Source organism: Phoenix dactylifera, chromosome 7 (genome assembly GCF_051530095.1).
Source record: "Phoenix dactylifera cultivar Ajwa chromosome 7, Ajwa_hap1_PhDact_Kaust_v1.1, whole genome shotgun sequence".
In the NCBI taxonomy this organism is placed as follows: domain Eukaryota; kingdom Viridiplantae; phylum Streptophyta; class Magnoliopsida; order Arecales; family Arecaceae; genus Phoenix; species Phoenix dactylifera.
In genome coordinates this window covers 32,267,209-32,277,768 of record NC_143196.1, presented here as the reverse complement: position 1 = coordinate 32,277,768, position 10,560 = coordinate 32,267,209, and the positions used below count along the sequence as shown (strand labels likewise).

Here is a 10,560-nt window from a genome sequence, read left to right as displayed (position 1 = left end):
CCTCATAAGAACACGTGAGCTTTGATCTCAAGAACTAGAGATGCCCTAATTATCATTAACAAATGGATTTCTTTAAAGTATAGTTAATGATGTTCGTTTCTCGCCTTGGAGCTTGCAACACGGAAACAAGAACGGAAGAACCTCTAGCTTTCGCGAATTCTGGAAGCCCACGTGGCAAACTCTGCCCGCTGCCGCCTCCTGCCACAGCCATTGATTGCCCACGTGAAGCCCTGCAATCTATGGGCATCCCTTTTCTCAAGGACCACCAATCCAACGGCTACTGTTCGTCCTACCCACCCACCGTGATGAGCCACAGCCCACCGTTAATCCCACCCCCTCCCTTTTACGTGGGCGCCACCTGCCCACTGATATATATAAAGCATCACACTTTTCGCACACCGAGTGCCACTCAAAAACCGTACCCCAATAAAAGCACCCGTCTTTGTCAACTAAAACCTCATTAACGGCGTTTACAAAAGACTCCGCTGAAACCCTGACCTGAATAGCCATTTCGTGTGTGGGTTAATTTCTGGGTGCGTACTTTGGGTGTTCATATAATTAAACGTTTTAACTGGAAGTGCCGGTAACCGAGGCTACGGATACCACATAGATATGGGGCTCGGCGCCGCGGTGCAGGTAATTGCTCTCACCGCCTTCGCTCCCCGACCGCAAACGGCCCACAGACACGTCTCCTTCAAACTCCTCGCTTACCGGTGGAACGAATCTATAAAAGTGCAAAAAGCCCCCTGCGATCCTGAAAAATCTCTACTCTCCCTCGCGCCCTATCCGCCAAGCCGTTCCCTTGTCTTTCTTCTTCCATCATTCTCCCTTTTCTTCGTCTCCTCTTCTGCTCCTCCCAAACCCTCACACTAGATCTGGAGTTCCGCGGCGGGTATGGCGGCGCCGGGGGATGAGCACACCGGCGTCGGGTACTCCTCCCGAGAGACGCTCCATTCGCTTCTTCTTCGGTTCTGAATTGCTCCTTTCACGGCGAGATCGCGGAAAAAGGGATTTTTTTTCTTTTTTTTTTTTGTTAGGGTAGAATAGTGTATATAGAGAGATGATTAGGGTTAGGATTTAGTTGGGAATTGTATAGATGGAGGAGAGGTTGAAGGTATAATATAATAGGTAGGAAGGAAGACAGAGACATGAGTTTGGGGGCGGAGGAGGAAAGCGGGGCGGCGGCGGAGATCCACCTTCCAGCGGAGGTGAACTGGGAGATGCTGGACAAGTCGAGGTTTTTTGTCCTCGGAGCGGCGCTGTTCTCAGGCGTATCGGCGGCCCTGTACCCCGCGGTAGTCCTGAAGACGCGGCTCCAGGTGACGCACCCGCCACCGTCGTGCCTCCGGGCTGCGGGGGCGATCCTCCGGCACGAGGGTCTCCGGGGGTTCTACAAAGGGTTCGCGACGTCGCTCACGGGGACCATCCCCGCTCGGGCTCTATATATGAGCGCGCTGGAGGTGACCAAGAGCGCCGTCGGCACCGCCACGGTCCAGCTCGGGGTCCCCGAGCCGGCGGCGACGGCGGCCGCCTCAGCGGTCGCGGGGCTCAGCGCGGCAGTGGCCGCCCAGGTGGTGTGGACCCCGATCGACGTGGTGAGCCAGCGCCTTATGGTCCAGGGCGGCGGCGGCGCCGCGAGGTACCTCGGCGGGGTGGACGCCTTCAAGAAGATCCTCGCATCGGACGGCCTCCGCGGCCTCTACCGGGGCTTCGGCATGTCGATCCTCACCTACGCCCCCTCCAATGCCGTCTGGTGGGCGTCCTATTCCGTCTCGCAGCGGCTCATCTGGGGCGGGATCAGCTACTACGCCGGCGGCATCCGTCGCCTCTCCACGGCGGCGGCGGACGGCCGCGGACGCGGAGGCGGGGGAGGGGCGTTGAGGCCGGACTACGGGACTGTGGTGGCGGTGCAGGGCGTGAGCGCGGCGTTGGCCGGGGGAGCGGCAGCGGTGGTGACGATGCCGCTGGACACGATCAAGACGAGGATGCAGGTGATCGACGGAGGGGACGGGGGGAGGGTGACGATCGGACGGACAGTAAAGAGACTACTGAGAGAAGGTGGTTGGGGGGCGTGCTATAGAGGTTTGGGGCCGAGGTGGGCTTCGATGTCGCTGTCGGCGACCACCATGATTACTACATACGAGTTCTTGAAGCGGCTCTCAGCCAAGGATGGATCCATTTGAGAGGCATGGAAATGGAAAATGTAAAAAAAAAAAAGGCCAGGTTTTGCAATTTTTCCCCGTATATTTTCTCTTATATATATATATTGTATATTGGTTTTTTTTCTTCCCTTTTTTTCTCCCGTTTAGATAGAGAAAATGGGAGATGAAAAAAAATATCACGGATGTAATTCCCCTTGCATGATGTTTCAATGGAATCTAATCCAATCTATGTTTTCTGCTAATTTTTTGGGGCGACTAATTTATTTGGAAATTCATGGGTTTGTGACTGGTTGGTGAGAATGGATAAGAAAGGTGATGATGATAGTTTGAATAAAGAGAAAATCTAGGATGAAACGAAACAAATTGGCACTGTTTGAGCTGCAAACGTGTGTCAGTGCTTTTTCAGCTTGAATGCTTTTAATGGAGTCTGTCCATTGGGAGCAAATTGGTGATTTTGGGCGTTTGGGAAGTGAGTGTACAAATGGAGGCTCTTTTTTTTTTTTTTTTAATTTTTTGGTGCTGCAGGCTCTCGTAGATCTCTTTTTGTCTTCTGAAGCTTTGATGGGCTTCAGAGCAGATAAAAATTGGGAAGGTGATGGGGGAGAGAGAAGGTTGGTGGAGGGAAAGACAGGAATCTATTCTGTGGATCTTGTCTCCGTTAGTGTTTCGGTTAAATTACCAGAATTACTTGCCATCATAAAAGAACCGACTTGAAAGGAAAGGGTGCAGAGCATAATCCCACGTCAGCATCAAAACCTTATCTACTTGGAATTATCTACGCCAGATTCTTATACAGCTGTTTTGTTTTCATATGTAGTATGTTCTAGCGGCTGCAATGTATGAAACTTAACTATACAAATATTAGATGATTTTGGTTGTTGAAAAAGTGAAAGAAAATAAAAATAATTAGGATGAAGCAATTGAGTTCATAGATTCGCCAGCAACTATTTAGGATGAAGCAATTGCGTGCAAGTTGAGGATCACGCAATTTAGAGGACCAGGGGATGCTCCTTTGTCATGGGAAGACTGTATGCTCTGACTCTCATATTGAACCTGTCTTCTGACTTTTACTTTACTGGCCATAAGTAAAATAAGAAATTATTAGATGGACTAGATACATCATGAATCTAGAATAAAAATTATTCTAAGCGAGTTTATTTTATCTTAGGGTGAAATTATTAGCTAGATTCATTTCTCCATGATTCAATAAATCTAGTCCACCTAATAATTTTTCGAGTAAAATCGACTACAGATGATTTACAGGCATGATTGTTCGAGTGATTAGATATGATCTAAAATCTCGAAACAACTTAGTATCCATTCTTACTCTTTGCATCTTCAGGTCATACCATGCCATAGATGTGTATGTTAAAAAAATTAAAATTATACAATTTTTTTTGGAAGTTTAGACATTGCAGGTCATACCATGCCATGGATGATATGTGCTTGTAACTAGTATAGAAAATATTTTATTTTATTTTATTTCCTTTTTCTCGTGAATCTATCCATGCTCCAAGCAAACTTTTCTTTCTTTTTTTTTTTTTTTTTTGCCCTCAATGCTACAAATCCCAAGTCCTTGGGAGAACTAGGAATCGATTCTCCGAATCACCCACAGAGCTTCATGATCTATGAACAGTATCCATGTGGGCCAACCTTCTGCGCACAATTGTTTTAGCCCGACCATTTCGGATTGGGTTTGGTAGCGGTGGGGGCAATGACGTGTCCCGTCGGCGTGGGATTGTTTTTGTTATCTTTAGCCCTACCCCACGCTCCATCACAATTCCAAGGGGTATACCGTAGTATTATCCAAACAAATTCAGGTTATCGGATCCAAAAAAAAATTAATTTCCTCTGCACCCTCTTCCCCGCTAACCTATACGGTATATCCGGCTCTTAATTCTTGCAAGTACTTGGTGTCAGATAACAACTAATCCCACGAATCCAGCTGAAACTATGGGTGGTTTCCCATTTCAAAACTAGGGCTCTTTTAGGCTCTATCTCAACTATAAAAGTGGGATGGGGTCCATCTAACAGGAGGCCGTCCACGGATGGCTTTGTCTAGATAGCGGGCGCTGCTCACTAGGGATTGTCTGCTGGCCGATTTTCTTTTATATCGACAGTTCGTACTAATCTCATGTAAGCACAACCAGTTGAATTTTAAAAAAATAGGCTACACAGTAATAGAGGAACAAAAGCATATTTAGTCTAGAAAAATTCTGCTGAATGACGGATAGCAAAAGAGGTAACTCAATTAGCAGTAAAGAATGAAAAATAAAAGAAGTGTAATATGAGGGCTTTTTAGGGGATCACTCATTCTAATACTATTTCTGTCCAAATACGTTTAAGGGCTCGTTTGGTTCGCGAGAAAAGAAGGGAAAAAAGTGTGGTCAACGGAAAAGTAATGAGATGTTTTTTATTTGGTTGGAGTTTTCGGGCTCGTTTGGTCCACGGGAAGCATTTTTCCTCCTACGGATATGATTTCTGGGAAACAAATTCCTAGGAAGAGAATGCTTTTGGCATGTTTGGTTGACCATGGAAAATTGACAAATTTCAAAAGTGCTTATGTTTGGTTGACCATTCACTTTCCTGAAAAAGTTATGTATAATTTCTATTATGCCCTTAATAAAAATTAGGTCTTTAATGCCTCTTTAATGCTTCTTTAATGCTGAAGGGCATTTTGAAAAAAAATAAAAATAAAGTGATTCCCACCTCATGGGAAATCATTGGAAAGACTTTCCCATGAAATGTGTAAATCATATTTCCATGGGAATACAACTTTCCCATATCTCTTTTTTGAAAACTCCAACCAAACAAGAGGCATCTCATTACTTTTCCGTTGACCACACTTTCTCTTCTTCTTTTCCCGCGAACCAAACGAGCCCGAACAAAAGAGAGAGACGGAAAAGTTGTATTCCTATGGAAATATGATTCCCACATTTTATGGGAAAGTTATTTTCTCATGAGACAGATTCACTCTATTTTTACTTTTTTTCCAAAAAGACCCTTCAACATTAAAGAAGCATTAAAGAGGCATTAAAGACCTAATTTTTATTAAGGGCATGATAGAAATTATACATAACTTTTCCAAAAAAGTGGATGGCCAACCAAACATAAGTACTTTGCAAATTTGTCATTTTTATATGGTCAATCAAACATACCAAAAGTACTTTTTTAGACATGCTATTTCTGAAAATTTGTTTTTCAGGAATCATATTCATAGGAGTTAAAATACTTTCTGCGGACCAAAGGATCTATAAATGTAAAGTTTTGATTGGAACTGGTGTAGACTTTCTGCGGCCTTTCGGTGCCGGAGAAAACCATTAGATTGTTAAAACAGGATAGGGTATTTGGTATTGGATAATTTGGATTGAGTGAGAACAGGGCAACCAATCGCGTCGTTATGGATGGGACTGGTGACGTTTCTTTTGGAAACTTGTGTGACTGAAACGTGTGGGTTGTTTCCAAGTTAAAAAGGGGGTCCATTATTGAAAAAGAAATGGTGGTTTGTGGGCCCATGTGATGCTACATTCCATTCATGTTTGCTTGTGAGGCTGAGCCCACACAAAGTCATCATAAATAAATCTACCCAAGAAGAAACTTACGTATTAATGTTTATTATTTTCTTACCGTTTCTTTTGTGAACCAATTGAGAAGTTGTGGAAACATTTGGTATATTTATATTTGTTGCTTTTATTTTTAGAATTGTAAAAGAAAGAACAATAAGACTGAGAAATATTGTTTGGTTACACCTTTTTAATTTTCTGTTGCTATTTGTAAGATTTTAAAACAAGACCAGAGAATAATTGGAAAAAATTGGCAACACCACTACATATGGCCTATATATCATAGAAGGCTTAATGAACTAAGATTTGCTGCAAATGGGATCACATCATTGATGAATTGAGGCAAGTGAAATATGCAACTTTGTATTTGCTCGAAAAGAAAAAAAAAAAAAGGAACACTCGGGCATGCTCTTTTTTTTTTTTAATTTTGAACTACATGGCGAATTATATCATAATTACAAACAAATATACTCTGAACAATTGAAAAATCATCATCTTGTTTTTTTCGCCTTTTACCAATTGCTTCGCTAAATTTTCTTTGTGAACAAATAATTCAAAATTATCACTAATTTATAATTTATTTAAAATAGATTCACTATTTATTTTGACTGATTTGATTTAATTTTATACTGGAGTAAAAAGGTGACCTTAGCCAGATCAGCCAGACGAAGCAAGAAGAGTGCCGGATCATCCGGGCACAGAAACTCAACCAACTTGTTTTAGGCTGGATCAACAGCGCATCCAACGTGAACACGCCCACACCCTAACCTAACTTGATGTTACACTATTAGCTTTTTTGACCAAGCAAGTGAATGTGGAATAATTTGCTCTTCCATATCCATTTGTTTGATGAGTCACAATCTCATGTCGTTATCCTATCCCACCTTTTGTTTAATCTAATATCCGGCCTTAATCTAATCTTGATGGTGCAATTTGCAATATACAAGTGGCTAAATTAGAAAGTATTGCCTTCGTCGGCGAGCCCAATTTAAATTGTATCCGAGTTCGAAGGCATGAAACCGATATAGATCCAGTTTAGTGTCCCCAGGATTTGTTTAATTAGAGATTGTTTTAGGGTTGGACCTATCAGTGGTTTGGCTGGACATTGGTGATGCTTAAAGACATGGTTATTTTGCTCGGCCTTTCGGAATTCAAAGACTACTCTGATTTTATTATACGTTGAAAGGGTAAATGTCTCTTATGGCACAAAATAGTCATAAGCAACTTGCCTTTCCCATTAATTTGGAGTCCACTTCGCAGCCTGCCTCCCCATGGCTTACCACCGAATCCCGTATCCAAAATAAAATGTCTTAAATCACCTGCTATTGACTTATCCTGATTTAATATGATGAAATTGTATACGTGAAAGCTTGTTGAAGGTTAATTAGGTTGATAAGCTAACCGATAACACATACAAGTAGAACGATTGCTCATTTCTTATTCATTACGTTTGCAGCTTTGGAAGAATACATGCATCTATGTAATATAATGCACGCATAGCTTTCTTTAAAAGATAATTTGGATATAATAATGGAATCTGTTGCTGAATTTGTTGACAATTGCTTAAGTGACATGCAGCAAATGCGTCACACAAGTACTGTAAGTGAACCTTTATGATTATTTTCTTTCTTCTGTTGGGGTTAGAATTACAGCAATACAAATTGGCCATAAAATCATAAGTAGGCCAAACACTTACAGCCAGCCTGCAAGGCAGGATCTCATATTCCATGTGGGAACTCGCATGCATGCAATAGTGTTTCTTCTTGATCGTCTTTCTTTGTCAAATGGGTAAGGCATCGCTATAAGGTGTGGCGACTATGGTGTTTGATGTATGAATTCTGCCCTGACTGCCAAGAAGCTACTACTCTTGCAGCTGGTCTAGAAAAAGATCGAGGATTTTGTTCTTTTTTTTCAACTACCAAAATATTCTATAACATTTTTTTTTTCTATGTTTTTGAGGTATGCAACGACATAATCTTCATTTTGATAAAAACAATATAGTGCTGGATATGTCTGTATCTGGACCAGCCAAGTCTTTAGGCAGACCTTAGAATATATTTTTGGCCTGTGAGGCCTAGCTTTAGCTCTAGAAAACATTTGTTGGAATTTAACATGGTGGCCTGGCCTGAACACGGACTAAAACTTAGGACCTACGTAGCTGTTCTAAGCCATGCTTCGCATTACCCATTTTGAGAGATCAGGAAACTCTGTGGGGAATTTATGGTGACACACTAACTTTGATTGAGGTTCATTATTGCTAGGATAAAAACTCATGGTTTGCCAACAATAAATATATTAAACTCTCCATCATCGAGACCTTAGATCTCACTAGCTACAGGCTAAGCGTTATACTTAAATTTGATGCATTGTATGGTCACTTGTTTCAAAGAGCTGACAAAAACTATCTTTATCTATTGCTGAGCAAAGTGCAACTCTAGCACAAAGAGTGAGTTTCTTTTTAGATAAAATGGAAAAAAAAGAAAAATTCGCCATATATATTGCTCTTCTTTGTACATAAATTTGTGTGTGTATTTGATGATATAAATTGAGACATTGGGCCGTTCCAGAGATAATATAAGCACATGAAACATGTTCAAGAGGTATAAGATTAAGACTTTTGAAGCAAAGATGCATGACATTAGCCAAATCTCCTGCAGTTGGCAGCTGGTTTTGAAGGTATCAGCAATCCACAACGAGTGTCTGCATTCTCCAAGCGATGATGACCATGTCTTGTTCGATAAATTGAAGATGAGACTGTCACTCGCAAGTATGCATCCTACTATTGGCTGCAGTCTTGAAATCTTGGCATAATGTTCGGGCGTCGACATGAAGGAACGGATGGAAGAGATTAACTTAAATCGTCATCCTAAAACCAGTCTTTGGATTCTCCAAGTGATGACCTCACCTAGATCGACAATGTGGAGTGAGATGAGACAATCACTTACAAAGTATCACCTTTTGCATTCTACCATCAGGAAAAAATATATTGAAAGACGACAGGCTTCGGGTGACTCAATCTCAACATGAGAATTGAGCATGTATGTCATTATACTTGTAATTACATGATTCTGTATATCATCAAGATTATAAAGAATATTACATTCAAAACTTGAATAAGAAATACTAGAAAAATCTTTTCAATATAAAAGGAAAGAATCTCTAATGTTGCTATAAACGTTACATAATCGTAGAAGATTTGCCAGATTTGGAGAATCATTTATGATCTCTTGTAATCATAGAGGATTTGTCTGATTACTTGCCAAGTTGATGAAGATCTAGAGATTCATTTCGACTCTCTATAGCCCTAGAGGATTTGGTTGGCTTATTAACAAGTTGATGAAAGCCATTTGACTAGCCATTTGAGTGAGGTTTTAGATTATAATTTTGATCTCTCTCCCGCACGCATAATGATCGGGCTTCAAAATGAAGAGATGAGACTTGCCCGTCATACCACAAGCCTAATTGTGGTATAAGGATTTGATTTGAGCTTAATTGAGCTGAACATGAGTTGTTTACAAGCAAATTTGAATGAATTGCCAGCCTAATGTGGAACTAATGACCTCCGTCAAAACCTGTCTCGTCTTCTCTCGGTCTTCCCACACGTGCAGTCTATCACGCAGATAAGCGTGCCAAGCCAGCAGTCCAAACAGACCAAAGTATTTTATATGCACATCTTGGGAGCTGAGCCTTGACCTGGCGAAGAGAGGTAGGGAGACAAGAAGGACTCCTTTATCAATAGGTTGCTGTCCCATTAAATGGTGATCAGTAGACCTCAGTTTTGTCTCCTACTGTACTTCAAATTCCTCAACTGCGTCTCACTAAACAATTTACCAGAACCCACATTTACGTTAGTCAACGTGTCTAATATTTCTATTCGTTCTTAATTTCCCATCCACCATTTATGGGGATGGGTGGCACAAATGTAACTAGGGAGAACAGCAATACAATCCTAATTCCGATCCTTCTTGGACGCAAACACCATTTACCCAAACTAAATGTAGTCTAGCCAATCCTCTTATTCTAGCTACTTCAATAGTGCAGTCTATCTTAATTACTAATGCATGATTGTGACCGTAACGAACCTGTTCCACCTCGTAATACGACCATGCTATCGAGGGATATAGTCTATGATAACACGAAGCCAACAATTACATTTAGCTTTCAAAACTATCTTAAATAAAAATATAATAAATAATAATTTCAAAAATACTTGTAAGAACTAGTTGTGATAGTTGATGTTTGTAATCTTGTCCTTTATCGAGAATCTTTCCATAATGTTAAATCATGAATGCCAGCTCTCACCTATTCGTCTTCTGCGGTGATTTTATTTTTACTATTTGTTTCTTCTCTCTTTTGGTTGAATGAGTAGGAAATTTCAGCTCTGTTCCTAGACTTTGGGTCGCATTGATTTAGTAGCGGATAAAGAATGGAGTTAGGATCAAATGAAATGCTATATTGGTTCAGCTTACCCATGAGAGTGAGTTTATTGGGTGTGAACGCGACAAAGAGGCTGATGACTCTATTCAAAAGTGTAAATGGTTGGTGAGAATTGTCTGTCAAAGATCTCTGGAGTCTTGGTGGAGAAAGATCCTACAGTCAGAGCAGATAGCAATTTGTAATCAGATTGACTGAAAATCTTACCTAGATTGTCTATTGGCATGGTGCAATTTAGGTCTTCTATGAAGTAAAAATTGAGTTCATGCTGCAAGCTCATCTGCAATACATGATGGACTTTTAGATTTACACACGCTATCGGATGCTTAACAATACACTAAAAGCCAAAAGGTTATCATGAAGTACCTATGAGTCTCAAAGTTTGCTGCATATTTTAGATA

The 10,560-nt window shown here is 41.1% G+C and overlaps 1 protein-coding gene across 1 annotated transcript; it reads left to right on the top strand.

The window, feature by feature from the left end:
* The first annotated feature begins 702 nt into the window (after positions 1–702).
* Positions 703–2,404, top strand: LOC103712840 (Mitochondrial substrate carrier family protein). The gene has a single exon (XM_008799510.6). The coding sequence runs from the start codon at positions 1,149–1,151 to the stop codon at positions 2,181–2,183; it is 1,035 nt and encodes a 344-aa protein (XP_008797732.4). The 5' UTR covers positions 703–1,148; the 3' UTR covers positions 2,184–2,404.
* Positions 2,405–10,560: the final 8,156 nt, after the last annotated feature.